The sequence below is a fragment of the Lampetra fluviatilis genome, chromosome 30 (assembly GCF_964198595.1).
Source record: "Lampetra fluviatilis chromosome 30, kcLamFluv1.1, whole genome shotgun sequence".
Taxonomy (NCBI): domain Eukaryota; kingdom Metazoa; phylum Chordata; class Hyperoartia; order Petromyzontiformes; family Petromyzontidae; genus Lampetra; species Lampetra fluviatilis.
In genome coordinates this window covers 8,040,639-8,061,539 of record NC_136304.1, presented here as the reverse complement: position 1 = coordinate 8,061,539, position 20,901 = coordinate 8,040,639, and the positions used below count along the sequence as shown (strand labels likewise).

At 49.9% G+C, this 20,901-nt stretch overlaps 2 protein-coding genes across 2 annotated transcripts in view; both read left to right on the top strand.

Moving 5' to 3' along the window:
- Nucleotides 1–20,901, top strand: part of VTI1B (vesicle transport through interaction with t-SNAREs 1B) — an 88,825-nt gene that overhangs the window by 42,458 nt on the left and 25,466 nt on the right. The gene's annotated exons all lie outside the window — the stretch shown is intronic.
- Nucleotides 8,519–16,136, top strand: LOC144943324 (potassium channel, subfamily K, member 16-like). The gene is made up of 5 exons (XM_078870698.1): nucleotides 8,519–8,899; nucleotides 9,286–9,400; nucleotides 13,444–13,610; nucleotides 15,059–15,227; nucleotides 15,754–16,136. The coding sequence occupies exons 1-5, from the start codon at nucleotides 8,684–8,686 to the stop codon at nucleotides 16,134–16,136; spliced, it is 1,050 nt and encodes a 349-aa protein (XP_078726824.1). The 5' UTR covers nucleotides 8,519–8,683.

Genomic DNA, 20,901 nt, shown 5'->3' with positions numbered 1-20,901 from the left:
CCGGCACTGAGCAAACCACAATCACTCTCGCGTCCACACTCCCTGCGCCTTCAACGCGCAGTTAACCGAGCGCGGGGAAGTATGGTCCAAATCTATCGCCCACGAAGCGCAATCCAGCAGTGGATTGACAAAGCAGCGCATTTTTCGTGTAGAATAAGACGATAATCTTGAGGCCATTTACGAACAGCATCGTCGCCAGCTTCACAATGAGACTTCGAAGCAAATCTCCCGTCCACGTGCTGATAACGCGTTTAGCACCGCAATTGAAAGTCTAAAACGGCCTTTAAAATGTTCTCGAAAAAATCGTGTTCATACCCTATAGCTGATCTCGTCAAATGATCCCTCTCCCAAGGGTTCGCCCATTCTGCGCCAGTCCAGTGCTGTAGCGGAGATACCACGGCTCCAGACGGACTCGATGGGAGGGTGCCTCTTTGTTCTTGGCTGGCCGCAAGGTCTGAAACTCAATGACGCGAAATACAACAAAGTCATAATAGTGGGCGAGAAAGCAAATATAATCAGCACTCCGTCCCGTGTCTAACATATGAATAATATATATTGCTCTAGTCCATCGGCGTGTTGACCTTCCAGACAAATACAATCAAGTGGCATTTGTTTAAGAATGAAAACTACAGGCCGGCTTCGGACGTTCATTCTGCCGACTCCATCGGGGTCTTTAAGCCCCGTTTTTAAGGCCTCGACTTTTCTCCTCCGTCCGCGCGCGGATGTTCTTGTGAGTTGGGCCGTAAATCCTCGTTTACAACTGCGGTTTATACTTTTGTCTGTGACCCCGACAGGGCCGTGTAAATCAATCAGTTTGTGTAAATCAACCCAAGACCTCCCCTGCAGAGTGGCCCGTGTCTCCAAACGACGTGGACCCATAAGCGAGGACGAAGCCCAGATTGCATCGCATCTCACACAATGTGAAGGTGTCACGGTGGATGCTGTGAGTATTGGGAGCGTTTTACAATTTTAAGGTTTTTCTTTTGAATGATCATGGTGGCGGCGATGCCGCAGGTGGTTCGCGCGCACTGAGCTTTGGACCACCTGAGTTTGTTTCCCGGCCACGGCTAACATCAGTAGCGAGCCATATCTAAACAATATGGACAGCTCCTGGGTAACGCCTACAGCCCCGCACTGATCAGGGTGGTGAAGTATGGTCAAACAACAGGCATTGTAAGGCCTTCATCCAGAAGTAGATTGACAAGCAGCTGTATTTATAAGCATCTTTTAAAACATGAATCTGGACCTGTTTCGATCTTTTGAGTCTCATCAGAGCGATTGTTGGAAAGAACACTCACTCCAAACGACAGGGACATGTTCAGTGGACATATCAATGTTGTATTAAAACAATCCCTTAGATCGCTGTTAAAACATGTATTTTTTTCATCATGACGCTTATTTATCCAGAAAAACCTGAGTCTCAAGACTGTTTTTCAGCAGGGTCCTGGCAAGTACTTTGCACGTGTCAATCCATCATCATAACCGTCTATGCTTCGTTCTTCCCTTAAAACGTACATGTCTCCTTACTTACCAAAACTCCCCTTCCCTTCAGCATCATTAACTCCATCCCTCTTCCCAACTTGCCTACCCATCCATCACACTCACTCATCATCATCAACCACTCACTGGCACTTTCATCCTCGTTAATTTTACGCACCGTCATATTCATCACGCATTGCCATCCTCATCAACTCATCTAATCCCATTACCCTATTCTACCCTTCACATAGTTCATTATTTGTTCAGCGCCTTGGTCAAGACGCTATATAAATTAAAATAAGATAAGACACAAATTTAGTTTAGCCCTGGGATGTTTGGCCAAGGCTCAGAACCAAACACGTTGCTGGTTTTACCCTCGACACTGCAGATGTGCCACCCCCTTTCTCCACAACCAGGAATCAAATGGCTTGCATCTTCGGCAAGCCTATAATCGCTGCAGCGCTTCCAATGCTCAATATCAGGTACAGCGCGCAAAATTACCCGACACTTTTGCGTCAAAATAGCGTCGAGAAATATAAAAAAACAAGTATTTCACCTTTTCTTTCACGGAATGTCCGCATCTTCGGCGTGCCAACGAACACTTGGGAATAAAACAAATGTATCACGCAAAATTGGCGACGTCTTTGGCCATTTGAGTTAAAACTTCGAGGAGAGTAACCGCGCGTGTCGCTGTTATTGTTGTTTACGTGCGTTGTTGTTGTTGTTGGTGTCGTAAACCCGCTCGGCGTGCTCTGTCCAGAGGTCCCTGACCCAGGTGCTTGTTTACGAGGCCCTCTATCCGGTCGGGTTTCAAGGCGCCGCTCTGGCCACCACCTCTACATATTTATATTGTCTCACAAATCACAGTAACGGGCTGTATATTCCTCTCAATGGTGGACCGTTTCGACTTGTCTACATCTTTTGCACGAACCTCGCCCGAATATTTACTCTGGGCCGAAATTGTAAACCCCGACTTTTTCCATTCTTTTATGACGTCGGGACGTTTTAAGCGTGCCACTGTGTACACAATGCGTTATTTGCACGGTACGACCGCCGCACATTTACGATTGTGAGAAAGCGTAACACGACGGCAGCGCATCATCTCGAGGGGTCATGATTCGGGTCACGATCCGAGCGAACGCACACGCGATACGGGCAGGCATCGCGAAGCGAGCGACCTCAAATCTCATTACCAGCACGCACCTTGCATTCGAGAGGTCGCTGGACATATTCGCGCCCGGGGCAAGGCGCACTCTCCCCTCCTCCCTCCTCCTCCTGCTGCTGCGGCGCCGGCAACGCCCCATCCACAATTTGAACCACCACGGCCTCCAACTGCTTTGCTTTGTTTCGAACAATTCTTGCTCCGCTCTATGGAGCGGCGCCTCCCCCTGGATGGGTGTCCGTGGCGGCCTTTGCGCCCTTGCTCCTCCGACACGGCATGGCACTGCCTGGCACCACATGCTGCGGTGTTGATATTTACCGTATTCTGCTCCGGAAAGTAAGGCTCCACAAATTGCAATTTAGCCAAACCCTCACGTTGCTACGGGGAGGCGTGGTGGAGTGCGCGGTGTGGTGATGAATTGACTCACCACGAGGCCACCCGGTTCATTTGGCTCGGCAAATTGAAACGGCGGCTCCTGCTGCCCTTGGCTCATGATCAGGTCACGGGTCAGGTCAGAGGATCGCGACCCAGACCACAACCACTTTCTTTCATACCGAGTCGCCCCCCGCCCCCTCATCCACGCACTTACCCGTCCTGCCCCCCCAATGTCGGAAAATAAACACGTGTGTGGCCTGAGTGCCAATGTAAAATCGTGACTTCATCAGCAGCAGCCATGCTCTATCACTGCTGAAGGCTCCACGATCTCAAAACCCATCTCACTCCTGCATATGAGCTTATCTCATAACTCTTATCTCCAATATAATCTTAGGTCATCATAGGTCATGGTCTATCTACTGCTGAATAACGGCCTCCACCCACAACGTCTCCGTCATTCAAGGTCCCGGTGATGCTACGATCCATCTCGCTCGTGCATATGAACCGATCTCATCGCTCCATCTCTGCGGCGGTAGCCCTCCTGGGCGCGTTTTCTCCCGTGACGGCCATTCGGTGACCGCGCAAACTCATCCATCGGCCGTGACAAATTCTGGTGCCACTCTCTTACACAAACATCGCATTGCTCGCCGTGGGATGGCCTCAAAACAAATGGGGGATGTGTGTGGCAGGGCTTGGTGCTCAGCGGTTAAATTATTTTTGTGTTTTAATTTGCCCCAAATCTCATCTTCATTGCGCTATTGGAGACATTCACATGACGAGGATCCAATCCGGATCAGTCGAAGGGCCGTGCAAGTCTGCACGATAGAGAATGGCCGGTGGAAGCGGATTTCACAGAGATAGATTTAAGATCCCTTCAAGTGTCCTGGCTCACATAGTAGAGGGCAGCACTTCGCCACCCGCTTGTCGCGTGACCGGAGAACCGATATTTACAATGTTCAGAGTTGGAATTTAACCAAATCAAGTACAGAACCAAACGTATTGGCCCCACTTCTTAACGCGGCTCGGGTTGGAGCTGCTCAGTTGCTTCCAAAGACGCATCAACGGCTCAGCCGTGGCCTGGCTCAGGCTACGCTCATGGAAATCCTCAGCACGACTGGGAGCATGTTAGAGTTGGCTCAAGTGAAGTGTAGCTGTGAGTCGGCTTATTGGAGCCAGAGCAAAGCCTGAGGCCGAACCGTGACTCAAGAATACACGAACCTTAATGTGATCTTTTTTCGTGCAGCCATTGATGACCGGGCTGAGGCCATCAACTCTACTGGACATCTGTGAAAATGAGTTATATAGCTCATCGGATTGTTCCAGTATAAATACACTTATACTGAACAGGCGGCTGAAAGACGTGGATTTAAGCCCAGGACTCTCAGCGATTGCCGGCTCAGTGTCTCTCGGAGCCACCTGAATTTCACGACAGCCGCCTTCGTGGTGCGAGCCGCTTCCTCCTCCTCCGCCACCGCCGCCGCGTGTATTGACTCAACGCGCATCTCGCCAAATAGTCGCTCGCTCAGAGGTGCGGCGAGGTTATGGGAGCACAACGATGGGGGGGCGGTGGGGGGGGAGGCATGGAAGGGTGGGGGGGGGGCTCGCTGGAAATTGGTTTTCACGTCAAAGCTTTACAAACACTCATTACTGCGGTGATTTATGTGGCCCCGTGGCTAGCGGGGTGAGCGGTTGCGAGGTGAGGGTGAGCAGGGTTGCGTGCCGGTGTGCATGGAAACAAGCGAGGGGTGGAGGAGAGGGGTTTTGGGGGATGCGGTGAGGTAGTCGAGGGGGGGGGGCATGGTGAGCAAGAGCTGTGTGACGATGCATCGTTCTTCATTTGCCGCACGCGATTGAGTCACGTGATCCCGGCAGCCACTAGAGGTCGCTACATGCACCAGATGGAAAAGGGAAAAGATCGCGACTGTGTTGAGTGCAAATCCCACGTGCGTGGCACACGTGGCCACGTAATTCAGATGATTTAGTTTGACACGGATAATTTCGCGACTAATATCATCCATAATGTAGTTTATTTGGGGGGTTAGATCGCGTAAATATATAAATGTGCTGTTAAACCCGCAACCACCCGACACGGCCAATTGATAAGTTATGCTACGTAAACAATACATGCCAATTCGTTACAATATTTTGTTTACGTGACAAGCCTTTCTAATTTGCTGTGTCGGATGGTGGCGGGTTTAACGACACATTTATATTTACGCGATCGAACCCCATAAAAAACCTCTAATTTGGATATTGGACGCGAAAGCCTATTGTGTGTTTAACAGTCTGCAGATAGACTATCGCGACCTACCAACGGCATGAGATTACTATCTCGGAGACCTTCACCACGCGGAAACAGGTTGCGGGGTTCACAGACGGGCGAAACCTTTGCAAGAGGAAGTTCAGCTCTCCCCGCTGTGTTTGCGTTGCGAACGCGAATGATCCCGTGACCTTAAGAAACTCCCCAGCGCGTCGAGCGAAACGTCAGACATCATCATCATCATCCCTAACAAACGCGCTCTGACGTCGCCAAATAAAATAAAAACTCACCGGAGAGAACCAGGGATCACAGCCGCGACAAGACAGGCAACAGGGGGGACATGCATGGCACTGCAACTCCCGCGCGTGGGAAGCTCATGCTGGGTTGCGGTGGGAGTTGGGGTGGAGGGGGCAGTACTGGCGATAGGCAAGTGCGGGGAGGGCCACCCAAGCAGAAATGACGGCCGCATTATGTCACGGTTGTTGTGCCGTCAAGTCACAGTTGTTGTCACGTAATTAAGGCAATAGGCGAATTACCACAGACTAATTACGATTACACGTGTAGCGAGTCACTTCGGAGACGCTAATAGGAGGAGGCACATACGTTTATTCTACACTTAAACACTTCTGTTCACACACGGGATAACTACGGACGGGGCACGCTGCCTGACCCACGACGCCGAGGAGACGAAGACGCAGCACCTTAGATTCCATTCCAAACGACAGCTCCGATCCATCCTCGGGACCTCCCTTTTATGCCCCCCAGCGTGGCCTGGCTCCGCCCTCGGCCACGCCCCCTTTTGGAACCTACGAGAAGGTTCTGGGCTATACCCCACGTGTCCCCTCTGTCACCTTTGCCCTACCTCCCTTACCCCGGCCTATCACGTGCCCTGTTAGCCGACGAGGCTGCTACGTCCTCAGATGCCCTCTTTCTGCCAGCAGCCAGCGCTACGCACCCTCGTGACCCATTCCATGGCACTGCATGCTCTTCTGGCAGATCGGCTGCTACACCCACAATTCCCCTCTCTGCCAGCAACCAGCGCTACACGCCGTAGTGACCCATTCTATGTCACTACACATGTGTTACTACACATGTGTAGTGACATGTGTAGTGACACACATGTGTAGTGACATAGCTGGATGTCACCATGCTGTGGGTGCAGTACCGGCCCTAGAGGGGCACGGTGTGTGTGTGTCGACCTGAGGGGAAGGTCAGGTAAGGCCATGACAGTCTGGTTGACCCGGGAGGACACGTGACCGGTATAGAATGACAGGGGGTCCCCCAAGATGGGGCTGTGAGGGTCACGTGATAGGAACCGAGGTTCTTCGTGAAGGTTCTGGAAAGGGGGCGTGGCCAGGAGCGGAACCGGCCACGCCGGAGAGAATATAAGCCGAGTCCCGAGAGGGATCGTGGCTGTCCGTCCCGGGGAAGAAACCCTTCGACTACGATCTCCGTTCTGCGAGTCTTCCAGCACGTGGACCCGGGCAGCATGCTGTTGGTCCCAGGTCCAGAGTTAATAGTTACTCAGTAACCAGTGTAGTTAGCCAGGGTGGTTACCACCCTAGGTCGTTGTCTTGTTAAAGGGTGAAGTCATCCCGTTGTGTTGGAACTAAATAAATGCGCTGCCTCCAAGTGGCTATGTTAATGTGAGAGATTCGCATTTTAATGTAAGATCGGAGAGCGGCCTCCATGAGGGCGTGGAGGTGGCTATGTTACTGTGAGAGATTAGCATGTTAATGGGAGATCGCAGAGCAGCAACGTCGAGCTCGGTGAGCGAGGGAGCGAGGTGGCTTTTTTAGTGGGGAAATTTAACCTGTTCATGTAAAATCAGAGCCCCGCCCACTTCGTTTATGACCCTTGGACTACACCCATTTTAAACCTTTAAAACTGTCTGCCTCAGCAGCTGTCCCCCTCCTTTTTCTTCCTGATGACGAATGCTTGTGTTGCGATGGAAACGTCGTAGTTTTTTTGTTATTTTTTCTTATTTTCTTGGAACCTATCTACCAAAAGACCCAAGGATATGGATTATTGCAGTCACGAAAGCTTTAAGTCAAGATTTAACAGAAACTATGCGACTGTTTTTTTTATTTGACCAGGCAAGACCCGCTGAGCTGTTATAGCTCTTTTTCAGAAGTGACCTGGTCACAAATGACAGCTCAACATACGTGGCTTATCATGTGGAACTGAAAATAAAACTCCAAATATACAGGGCTCGAATCCACAACCTCCTGTATACCAGGTGAGGTAGTTAACATCTCGCCACCGTGGCGCACCCCAAGAAGAGACGATGGGAAGGGAATTCCAAAGCAGCAGTGCGAGGGAAGAAGCAACGAGAGAATTGTTTGTTGACACGGCTGGAGGAAACGACGAGTGGAGTTCACGGGGACTGTAGCCATGGTGGTGGTGGTAGCAGGGACATAACAGTGACAAGGAGGCGAGCGAGTAAGGGGCCATCCATTTAGTACGTACGCATGGAGGGAGGGGAGGGGTGGTTAACCCAAATGCGTACGCTTGGGTATGGGGGGTTCTACTGACAATGTACGTACGCATAGGAAACGGGGGGGGGGGGGTGAAGCCTCGATTATAATTTGTCGACATTGGCCTTCAAATGAGCCACAGTTCAGTTTCTTCAGCTGTGAGACAACAAGTCCTGCCGGGAGAAGTAGGACTGTGGGAGAGGTGTCACTCGTGTGCCACCGTGCCCCTGACTGCAGCTGTCACGCAGCTCAGCAGAATAAGTGGCCAAGGTACGCAACTTAATTATTTAATGCAGCCGGCGGTGGACTCTATCTGTTTGCTTAAACGCGTTAACATTATTAATCCTTCATCTTTTCTACGTGGATTAAATATCGGCCGTTCTATAGAATTCGGGGGGGGGGGGGGGTGCGTCAGGCGTACGTACGCAGGTCGGGGGGGGGGGGTTTGGGGGGGTGTAAAAAGTCCGCGTGCGTACAGGGAGGGGAGTGATGGGTCAAGTTTTGACAGCCTTTGCGTACCTACTAAATGAATGGCCCCTTGCTGCTTGGCGCCACCCCATTCGTGATTTCTGGCTGCTGTAGAGGCACGCAACCTCCCACTCCTCCCGCCCCAAACGCAGCGCAGAACCACAGGAACCTCCCCCCCCCACACCCCCTCCCGGGGTCTCGACAAGCGCTAATCAATTAACCGCCCCGCGCAAACTTTTTCCCAGTTCCTACACCAGAACCGGGTGTTTGCTCCTCGCAACGTCGGGTTGAGGGAGGTCCAAAGCGAGGGGGCGAGTTGTCTGCGTGTGGATCGGGTCAGACGAGGAGGCGAGCGCGTTCGGCGAGAGACACTCGGTTCGCTGGGACGCGCGTTTGGCTTGAGACGGGGAACTGCAAAGTGAAGGCGAGGCGCTCTTGACGCGCGGCGCGGATGTCGCGGCCATGGGCTGCAAAGGAAACAAGACTTGCTGCCGGCACTGGTGGGGCTGGGTGGTAGCCCTGGCTTACTTCGGCTACCTGCTAATAGGAGCCGCCGTGTTCCAGGCCCTGGAGAAGGCGACCGAAACGTCGAACCAGGAGAACCTGCAGCTGGAGAAGCTGGAGTTTCTCCGCAACTACACTTGTCTGGACGCACAGGCGCTGAAGCAGTTTGCACAGGTAAAACCACTGCACGTTCATGTGGCATATTCAACACCCTCCCGTGTGTGTGCTCGCCTGTAACAACAACAACACCACACCCCCAGTATGGGCTGTTGTCACGCAAAGGACCTAATGTCTTACTGACTTACTCGATACTTTCCGGACCGGCTCTGGGTTAGCTCGGAGTAGGGAGTGTCTGCTTAACACAGTCGCAACGGCGTTGTTAATTTAGGATTTTTTTTATAATCATGGGATGGCATGATTCGTATAAATGGCCATCCTGTCGCTCGTTTAAGATGAGCGGTCCCGTGGCAGAGAACCCCGTGTGTGGTTCCGGACACCCCCAGAGATACCCCCGTTTGTGGATCCGGACTCTCCGAGCTCACAGACGTTTCCCCTGGCAGGTGGTGGTGGAGGCCATGTCGCAGGGTCTGCACCCCGAGGGGAACTTCTCCAGCATCACCAACTGGGATTTCAGCTCCTCCTTCTTCTTCGCCGGGACGGTGGTGACCACGATAGGTTGTTGAGCGGCGTGGGGTGGGGGGATCAACTTCTTAAATATATTAATGATAATTGACTGTGTAACAAAACTAATTTTGGCCCTGGGTAGTAAGTGTTATTTCCTAATTGTTCATGCCTCAAAGTACAGAAGATGGCTATTATTCCCCGCAAACTTTGTGGGGAATATAGGAAAGTGATATTTTGAAACTTACCTATTTTAAATGAGAAAACGTGTGCATTTGCGTCTTTCGTTCACATCAAGTCCTGGTCACAAAAGCAAAGTTTGTGGGGAATAATAGCCATTTGCAGTGCTTTTTAGGCATAAGCAATTGAAATATAACACTTAGTACCCAGGAACAAAAATTGTGTTACGTAGTGTAACCTAAAGGCAAAGGTGCAGCACTGCAATTGCTGTCAGAAGCGACCTTCCGCTACAGAACCCCGCGAGAGGTGTTTTTGGACGACTCTTCCACGCTGGGCAGATATCTTACGAGAGGTAGGAGTAACCCACGATTCACATCACCAAGAGCGATTTTGTCGATCGGCCAATTTTGGTGAACCCATTTATACGCTGCTGCGTGGACAGAGACTGGGATATTTAAGGAACGTGCCCCGTTGTTTCAATTTCCGCGCCGGGAGATGGAACCGGCGACCTCTGGATTGCAAGTCCGATAACCATGACCCCACTGCAGCATCAAACAGCATCATCATTAATATTTATGATGAAAATTATTATTTACGCAGGAAAGCCTCGATAAGTCTCAAGGCTTGTTTTTTCAGAAGGGTCCCGCTGCATTGGGTTTGTATTTTCAGATGTTTTCAGCCAGTTCGTGAGTTGCGTTTATTATACAAGTGGGAGGGAAGCCAGAGCACCGGAGAAACTCATGCACGCAAAGGGGGTAACAATCTATCCCCGTACAGATAGAAACAGATGCCGATTAGTCCACACGTTGCTGTACTGCCTTCTCCTGGCGAGTCAGGTTATGGCACCTCGATGCCCACGGGAAGGGCGTTGCACAACATTTATCTGGTGACCCACCAACCCTCACTGCCTTCACAGCGCTGGATAGCAGGCAGCCACTTGCATAGCCACCACCGGCCGGCTCAGAATACAAATAAAAACCCTTCCTTGGTCGATGGCTTAAATGTATACACGCTATTGTATTCCATTTGCACAATGGAGCAACACGTACTACCTGTTCAGAACATCATTAGGTATATGTAGCATTACGACTTCAGACGCTTGGGGGATTTTATGAATAGCAGGTGCTCAGTGCACGCCGATAGTACAAAGTGGGCAGTAAGACTGAGCCGTTGATTATAGTAACCTATGGCAGGTAAACAAAAGCAAGTGTGCGGGGTCATGGGGTTCCAGAGACAATCACGGCATTCGGGGGGGGGGGAGAAGCAAAGGGAGAAAGAATGTGTGTCCTGCAATCGAGGAGCTGAAGACGGAGTGAGCCGTGGCGATGGCTATGGCATTTACGATGCGCTCTGCAGAAGGGACATTGCCCAAAACATCACCTATTATATGCAGGGTCAGTGACGAATGCGTTGAGATTTGTTTTTTTCTTTACTTCTGGGGAGGTGCGGCATTGGCGTAGCAGCCACCCTGATACAGACTACTCTACCTGGCTGGCCCTGACTACGGCGCTGTGAAGAAGGGCCATCTGCCCCGAAACGTCGCCAAATGTACGATCCTTCCCAGGCCACCAGTGTTACTGACGAAAGGTGTTGAGTTTTTGTTATTGTGGTTGTCGTCTCGGTAGAGATGACGCCGCAACGTCGACTGGGCATGCGGCTCTTGCACCGTGCCCCGCGCCGATTCGGCTCCATGGCTTCTCAGGGCTCTGCGCTCACCTGCGGTGGCGTTTTGCCTTCCCAGCCCATCCCAATTCCCAGCTGCAGGCACACAGCCTCTTGTTTGAACGATTTCTTCAAAACAATATTCAAAGATCAAGCCCAAAAACAATGTTGAATGTGAGCTTCATTGCTCTACCACCATCTATTTTATATATCCAGTATATATGCATCTAAGGGCACTCATTGTACAGTCGTGTGTCATATGAATGCCAAATATGAAAATTGAACAGAGAATGAGAAAGGGGCGCTGGGGTAAGGTCAGGGTCCGTGGGAGGGATAGTGCTCGTGGCTGGTTAACGAGTTGGTTAGTCTAAGGGCTAGTGTTAGTAGCTGATGGACTAACTGTTTAAGCTCGAGGGGTCGGGCTAGTTACATCAGAATCATTATTTACGATGGAGGAATTCGATAAGCGATGAAGTTCTTTTTCACAAATCTCTAGCGGGGGGTCAGCGAGTTACATCAACAAACGACACAAAGAACGATATTAAGAGCAAGAAAGAGATACGGTGAGCAAGTCTATCTAAATAAATAAAGTTTACAAGTACGCGTTGCATAAGCACACACATTTCTGCCAAATTGTCAACACCAAATGCAAGCTTGGGCAAGGCAGCAAACTGCAACACCATAATAACACACAATAGTCCCTCGAATGCATTGTGCAGTGACATCGAACTATAAATATCTTATACGATTTACGGTGTTAAGGGAGGAAACAAGGTTGTTCCAAAAACTTTGGTGCTGCAACGGCAAAGGCGTTTGTCACCTATTCCAATTCTTGTTCTTAGAGTAAGGGGTCGTCCATAAATGACGTTACGCACCATTTGTGACGATGTGTGACGAGGGGGGGGGGTAGAGAAATGTGACGTCACGTAAAAATGCGCAACTTTAAATACATATAGACAACACGTTCTACTTAATTAAATAGACTTTTTAATACATGTTTTCTCCTACAACATCAGAGTGCAGCGCCACATTAAATACGCACTTCAATGACAATAGTTTAAAGCGATTTGAAGCATGTTTTATTTTCAAAATAGAAATGTTTTTTTTTTTGGGGGGGGGGGGGGGGTGTAGAGCAGAGCTTTGTGACGTCATATTTGAGGGGGGGGGGTCTGACTTTTTGTGACGCCGTGTGACGAGGGGGGGGGGGGGTCAAAAATCGTCCAAAATCGCGTGACGTCATTTATGGACGGCCCCTAATGACGCCGACACGTTGGAACTATTATGTGCCTTCATTCGGACACAGCACTCTCTCGGCCCAGACTTCGTCTTGGACCCCGGTCTTCACTCAAACCTCTCCTCCCCTCGTGCTCTCTCCTTTTATCATCCCGAGCCCTCTTTCTCAAACCTTCTCTCTCACCCCACTCTCCTCATCCAATCCTCTTCCTTCTTCCCCCAACGGTTGACAACAGTCGTCTTTAAATTCTAACTTCGCTTTGCACCTTTTCCGTTCAAACCTCCCCTCCGGTCCCATTGAATATTGCCTCCCAATCAATCTCTGGAGGCCTCTCTGTGCCAATCGGAGGCCTTGGCCTACTTCCTGGTAGTCCGTTTATTTCGGGTCAGTGATCTGGATTTTCGGTCATTACATTAGGAAAGGCAATTCGATGGATATCTTCGGTTTCTTGGGTTTTACAATGGAGATAACGAATTAGCTAAGTATAGCGCAGCTTTGTAAATAAGGATTTTATGGATGAACAGGGCCCAGTGTACATTTCGTCTTGCATCGAGTGATGGGAGATTGGATTTTAAGTAGAAGTCACAATGGTGGGTCCTGTATGGTCCATCCAGTGCAAATCGAAGAGCAGAATGATGAAGCGGGTATTAGTCTGTTTAGTGATTCATTAGAAGCTGATTGGTAAGCAGTGATGCAGTAGTCAAACATTATAGAATGATAGCCTAAACAATTTGCAGGCGCAGTCGAATTGGAAAACTGCGTTTCTGTATAAATCCCATAATTTTTATAAGATTTGAGATGTGATCAATATGGAGTTGGAATATAAGTTTTGAATCAATCAGTAAACTTAAGTATTTGAAGGGCTACGTTTGCTGTATGTATGTTGAACGTCTTTCGCACTGTACGTAGCCAACCGTGCTCATCAGTTGTTGTCTGTTGTTTCCCTGTGCCTCAGAATTATAAACACATCCTGAGCACATTACAAACGTGCAACTTGAATGCTGCTCAACTGTCTCGGCAGGCTACGGACACCTGTCGCCCAATACGGTGGGCGGGCAGGTGTTCTGCGCCTTCTACGCGCTCTTCGGAATCCCGTTCAACGTGATCGTGCTCAACATGGTCGGCAAGAGCATCACGCGGTACGCCAAGCGCCTGGAGATGCGGATCCGGAAGAAGGGCTTCAACAAGGCAAGGAGACAGCCAGGGCGCACGCGCTTGTGCGCTCTTGCACACACACGTGCCAGCGTGCAGCCTGTGCGGACCGTTGGGGCGAGCGCCACTAGCGAGTGGCACCTGTGAAGGCCGGCAGGGCACACGAAGCGGGTGTTGCGGCCATGGCCACGCCCTGCCACCTTTGCCTCTCCGGTACTGCGCCAGGTATTCGATTACAGTGACTCCTCTACTAACGAACGAGTTAGGTTCCAGAGGTCTGTTCGTAAGACGATTTGTTCGCAAGTCCAACTTTACTCACGTCGATTCCAAACATGTTGTACAGCATGTATATTAAACCACAGAGAATGAATTTAAAAGTTGTATAATCTCCTGTAGATGCAGATGCCACTGGTACTTCATGTACTGCAGATATAGATGCCACTGGTTCTTCATGTTCTGCAGATGTAGATGCCAATTCCGTTTGGTGCTCGTGTTTCCTCTTTACTCTCTTGAAAAACTCATTCCGAACAGGCAACTGGACATACGGGCAGGTTTTGTTCCTATCTCAGAATGTTCGTAAGTCGAATGTTCGTAAGTAGAGGAATCCTTGTACAGAAGAGTTGTGCGAGGTCAGGTCAGGAACCAGTTCTGATATCACAGGCAACTGAAGTAGCCATGGTTGGGAATCAAACCCAGGTTGCCTGGTTCGATGTGCAGTGGGCTAGGCACTGTATCGCCACTCACACGAAGCACACGCTGTAGGCGCAGCTTTCATGTACCAAAAATAAACTACGCCTTAACCTAAGTGGAGCAATGAGTCTGACGCGTGTTTGACGTGTCTCAAATCAAGAACTGTTTCTTTATTTCTTAGTTGCACAAAACGATCGGTTTCCAAAGTTACATCTCGTTTCTACTTGATCACGTGATCACACGTGGTCAAAAGACTGTCCACTCGCTCCATATTAGGGTACTCCTGGCTTCCGTTTTGCTGCCAGACCGGAAGTGACGTCATGGGTTCAACCAACGGAGCATTTAACCAAGGGGCATTCTAAACAGTTGAATATTCCAAGTCAAATATTCCCAATCTTAAACAAATGTATGACAAATGTACATCAAATGTATACACATAAATAATACATTCACTTTCTGCCTTATGGCTCTTACACTCGCACACACTTGCACCAAACAGGTGGCTCAGCTGGAGAGCGAGCAAATCACGATCGGAAGGTTGCGAGTTCAAATTCTGGTTGGGGGTTGACTCAGCCCATCTTCTCACCAGGGTCGATAAAATATAGTACCACTTTGTGGGGAAGTCAAGAGTGTTTGACCTATGTAAGCACTCGCTCCTGCCATGAGAACGTACAATTTCCACTCCTGGCTCAGGACATGATTTAAAGGACCGCTTTACGCACACGCGCCAGCCACGTGCCAACGTTGGTGCAACGTTGCCTGCTAAACCTACCGCACGCGACGTTCCCACGCAGAGGAAGGTGAAGGTGGCCATTGCGCTGCTGTCGCTGCTGGGAGGGACAGTGCTCTTCCTGCTGCTGCCCCCGCTCGTGTTCGGCGTGCTGGAGGGCTGGACCTACACCGAGGGCTTCTACTACGCCTTCATCACGCTCAGCACCATCGGCTTCGGGGACTACGTGGTCGGTGAGTGGCACGGAGGGCGCGATTGCCCTGCGCCGTCGCCCTGAGCGAGGCTTTAATGATGACACACGCGATGAGTTCATTTGCACCCCGGTGTTGTTATCGTTATTACCATTACGCTTGTTCACCCAGGATAGCCTCGCTGAGTCTGATGAGAATTTTTAAGTGTCCTGTCAGGTTTTCGCATTTGGGGAGGGCCACGATTGCTGTGTGTTTCCCAATTAACTAATCTGACATATTATAGGATCATGATGCTGACAGACAATGCCCTAACTCTTCTTCAACTGTGACGTAAACGGTACGTTGTAATTTTACAATGAATACACCTGCGGTGATAGCCAGGGCGACCCGCTGCAGTGTGTACACATCACCACTGGGGAGACAAAGTAACTGGGGCGTGGTGTTAGCCGCCCACACCCTTGCGCGCCATGCCGGGCCTTGATTAGGTGTTCACGAATGGAACTCTCCCCAAAAGTGCCAGAGGCCACAAGGGGGACGTTTTGTCTTTTTGTACGTCCGTGCACCGCAGGAAACAACCCAAACCGCACGTACGCGCACAGCTACCGCGGACTGGTTGCCCTCTGGATCATATTCGGCATCGCCTGGCTCGCCGTCATCTTCAACCTGTTCATGGGCATCATAGAGGAGTCCAAGAGAGTGCTGAACAAGGTTCGTTTCAAGCCGCGACAGAACGGGAAGTTCTGCGTGCTGATGTGCGCCGACGCTCCCATCCGGAAGTCGGGCAGCACCTCTGACGAGAGACTGGGTACCAACTACGGCTCCGCAGCGACGCCCGAGAAGGAGAGCGCAGAGCCCACGGGCGTCTCCCGGACGCCATCCTCCACGGGCAGCATCGACGGGGGCGAGGCCGAGATAGCCCTCAAAGTGTTGGGGGTCGCCAACGCTCACTGACGTCGTCATTCCGCGTAGCTCTCCTTCCGACTGGGGAAGGGGGGGGTCGTGTGGGCGGGGGAACAAGCGAGGCGCTCCATTCGCCTCCTGAAAAAGCTGCCAGCATGTGGAGTGAAACAGTCGGCGTCATCGTCGTGAAACACACCGGGAGTGCTCTGCAAAGTAAAACGCTTGACAAAACGATGAGGAAAAAAGCCACGCACGCGCACGAATTCCGCAACATGACGTCACACGCAGTGCCGCCATCGGGAGGCGAGGCACGAATGCTGATGCGTGACGTCATTACCTTGGCCAGCAAGGAAAAAAACTTTTAGCGCTGGTTTTTATTGCTCAATTATGGGAACCTCTTTGGTAAATTTGGCAGATGGTGTCTCGGGTCAGTCTCTAATAATAACGTTACTTTAAACTTAAATGATGTTAACATTGGATCATATTCCACCCCCTCCCCCTATTGTATCTATCACGACCGTGTAGGAGAGTAAGGTCAGCGTGGTCGCTTTGCTTAGACATTTTTTTGGATAAATAAGGGTACTGTAGTACGTTTGGTAGAGAATACAAAATATGTACGGACATGAACAATAAATATTATGTTTATAAAAACGGTATTGACGCTAAGATTACAGCCCATGTTGGTGAATACTGGTAGCACAGCCTTTCCCCAAGTGGAACCGGCCAACCGCCTTGGACCATGGGCAGTCTGTGTTCCACACAGAGGAGGCTGTTGTGGGGTCGCTTAAAGAGAAATGGTATTGTACCAGACCTGCTTATCAGTCCCTATCTCTGGCAGGGAGAATATTTAACTTGAAAAGGTGTAACGGTTATGAGGGCAGTCCATTTGTGTGCTGGGCCAGACATCGTTCACCCTGACCAGCGTTATCATAACTTGCTTGCAAAGGAATCGACGAGCACACCTGTGCCGCACGTGTGCACGACCCAATGATGTAACAAATTCGCTGGTACACGAGCCAGGAGTCTTGTCTGAAAGACGCGTCCGTTTGAAGACACCGAGGTTTCTTGTGCATTCTCACAGAGCGCACGAACGGTTAAACGCAGTGCTCCACGTTTTTTGTATCGCCCGTGCCAGTTGACTGATAGCGAGACGGCACTTGCAACACAACTTCTTATCTCCTGGCAAAGTGTACTCCTTACCGAATAGAAATATAGTTTACAACTTTGGACTTGATATGTAAACAGCTGGGTTTTTTTTTCTCCTTCCACGGGTTCAATGATACGTTATTGGCAACTCACTACAAGGCCGTAATTATAATATATATTGGGGAGGGGGACACATCCCCCCCAATATTCAAATATGCTCAAAATGCCCCCCCCCCAATATATTGCTATAAAAATAATTGCTATGCTATGTAGATAAAAAACAACAATTTGCTAAACCTTGTGGTTATGGTTGTACTTTATTAATCCGTAATCTCTGCCATTACATACAATGAAACAAGAAATGGTAAAAAAAAGTCAAAACAGAGCAATGTAATACAATACACTATTCGACATTATTGTAAATAAATAAATAAAAAGCACATGCCATGTGTTAGTGAATTTTTAAATATTTTAGACAGGAAATTAGTTTTCAAGTTTAGATATTTTTGTAGGTTGGGACCCCCAGACACCCTGGAAGAGTTGGTCCCCCGCCCCCCCATGTTGACTCCATGGCTACGGCCTTGACTCACGATATAGTTTTTTATTTAATCGTTGAACATCTTGTGCTTTACATTTCCGTCTTTCAAGGCCACGTAAAATATATCTATAATCTAGCGGGCAAAGGGAACAAAGAGAGATTTCGACGCGGGCGTTCTCAGTCGCACGCCGTCGCCTGTCGCTCCGCTCGGGCACGGCACGGCAACTGGGGCCTGGGGCTGTGTCGGTGGGGGGTTGTGCCGAAGGCGTGCGATCAAACCGAAGGATGATGATCTTTGCACCACCTGCGTTCCTCGCACTCCCGACGCCGCTTGGGAGCCGCAGCCATATAAAGTTTTAGCGCTCTGCCGCGCGTTTATCAAGGGCACAGCCCAACAATCGTCAAATCCTTGCTGCATGTGTAGAAGCCATGATCGCGTGCACATCTCTGAAAATAAACTGACATACATTCTTTATTTACAAATGTAGAAACTCTTGCGGTTTTTGTTGTTGAGGCGGTCGTGCATAACTTATGCCAACGTTATCTGCAAATGTTTTCATGTTTTCAGAACTGATGTTACTGATGCTAATCAGCAGCATAATTATATTATCCGAGTGCCGAATAGTGTTTCTCGAATATACTCATTGGATGGACACTGCAAAATTGAGGCAACGTGGATGCAAAAATGATATAAGCCGCATTTATCTTGCAGCACGCATGCCGTCTAACCGTGAATAAGCTGCAAATTCTAGACAACACCTTTTCCTGCCGTGGAAATGGACACTGGAGGAGGCTCCTGCCCAGGTCGTGGTGCCGTGGGCGCTGCGATAGGCTCACCGCATCCTCGATTGGATTTCCTCATTTTGTCAAAGCCTTGAGCGATGGGTGGGAGGGGGAGGCAAAGCTCGTTCTTGGGGCTTAGAGCTCACACCTGCGATTGTACACAGCCTGCCACCTCCGGTGCCTTCCCCGCATTGTTCCCATTCGCACGTCAAACATGGGGTTGCCAACGGAGCGACTGAACGCAAACTCAAAGGGGGTGGGGGGGGGGTTCCTGTATTTGCGCAACACACACGCCGCCAAGGGAAAGGCAGGTAGCTTGCCAGCTGCATTAACGATCGCGCGCGGCTCCTTTATTAATCCACTGCTGGATGAGGGCCTCGAGTCACCGTGCAGGTAGCGGGCTATTTTTTTTTACCATACTTCACCACGCCGGCCAGTGTGGGTTGGTGACGGCGGGAGCACAGAGGTACAGCACAATAGATTTTGCAGCACTGCGCTCTGCTGTCTACCGCACTGCTTAAGAAACTGTAAGCTCTGGCAGCGGTGATAAATCCAGCTGTGCCATAAACAGGAGCTCGGAGAGAACTTACAAAACCGTGCTACATGTGCAAAACAACTCAACACATTCATCAATAATACTGCCTTAAATATATATAACAGGATCTCATTGGCGAATGTGTTAATTTGTTATTTGTGCTTGTGCGTCGCTTAGCACTATGTCGCGTGGGAGGTTTTAATATTTAATAATCTTATTAGTCTCATTGTCTAGGGGAATGTTATTCTTTCACATCAAATATAGGACCTTTTCACATGCCAAAGGTCACAAGGTCTCGCCCGCAGGATACAAACCCAGAATTGAGCAACATACTGCGTTGATGGATAAAACCACACGAGACCGAAGCCGCTTCTCAGTATTTTCATAAAATCTACATATCAAGCGGCACCAGCGGGGAGGCGTGCGCCATCGGGTTTCAGCGACCGCCACGCACCATCGCGAGACGCGCATCCCTCGCCGGCGTGGTGCAGCCGTGCATCCACAGTGGTGCAAGTGTCACGAGCACTTAAGAGATAAGAAGTCTGGTAAAAAATAAAAACATTAAGGAATAATTTTTTGTTAAATCTCCAGAGTAGAACAAACCGATCACTGTTGCCTCCCAGCGTGACATCTCAAGCCGGTTGCATCTGATTTAAATGAAATGTGGTGTGAAGCTGGGGGAGGGGGAGTGTCGTGGTTTCCAGGCACACTGGGTTAGTGGACTGGAAGTGACACCGCGTTTCCTTACCCACGCGTCGGCCCTACGTGACGATGGGAGCCCCCCCCCCCGGAGCGCACAAGAGCGCATTCATATCCAGCGCGACTAACCACAAGCGACGCTTTGAGCACGAGTGTCATCAGGCGACATTTAAAGCGCAGTCACAGCGCGCACGTGCTGGGGGAAAATCAGGCCACCCACAAATACAAACGAGACACATGTTTGGGGACGAAAAAATAAATAATGTAGTCGTTGTTACGTAAGAATTGTTATTTGTTTTTTAAAGCTTGGTTGTTCGTCGCTTCAACTATATGGGTGTAACGATGTTCATACCCGTCAAGCCCTTATCAGTGCCCTACCTCGTACCAGACCAATTCAGACCTTATTGATCACCCCGTGCCGTTATAAATCTCAACGTTTATTCTACGAAGTCCCATTACAAGGGAGAAAAATAGACACACAAAAACATATGCGCGTATTGAAACGGATGTACGCCGTATGGACCTGAAAACTCAATTGCCCCGTACAAAAATACGGGGTAAACGTACGGGTTGACAGATATTGATTTTTACTTTGCGGGCAGTCGGCGTCTGCAACTTATATCGGCGTTTGACAACCATTTCACGTGAGACGACGCACGTCGATCATTGACGACGAATATCGCGAAGTATTAACGGGAATGCAATTACTATTGTAATGAATGAAAGTAAAAAGAATTGAACCTGTACACTCGGTGCAAACTGGCTCAGTGGGTGAGTGTGCTGATGACTCTCATATCCGGTGATTCAGTAACTCGTATTGCACGGCAATGATGACATGTGTACACTCACGCGTCAAATCGTGCGCAAAGTGGTACATCGGTTAACGTGAACGTAAAGTACTTGCAAAAATTTCGTATGACAATGGAGTGACCAAAACTGTACGAACGAGACATGTGTAAATACAAATGTGACGGTGAAAAAAAGAGCCAAAATACGTTTGGCCGACGTGGAGGAGGCGCTTCAGCCAGCGAAACGTTGCAGTGGACTGCACCGTTACGTTTTGCGCGCTCGCTCCAGCCACCTTGCGTACGGGAGCGTCATCACAAGCGGCACCG

What these genes read in the sequence shown, in the direction of transcription:
- LOC144943324 (XM_078870698.1), top strand. Translation starts at nt 8,684, where the DNA reads ATGGGCTGCAAAGGAAACAAGACTTGCTGCCGGCACTGGTGGGGCTGG. An exon ending in CGCTGAAGCAGTTTGCACAG is followed by an intron (nt 8,900 to 9,285) that starts GTAAAACCACTG and finishes TTCCCCTGGCAG; the next exon opens with GTGGTGGTGGAGGCCATGTC. An exon ending in GGAAGAAGGGCTTCAACAAG is followed by an intron (nt 13,611 to 15,058) that starts GCAAGGAGACAG and finishes GTTCCCACGCAG; the next exon opens with AGGAAGGTGAAGGTGGCCAT.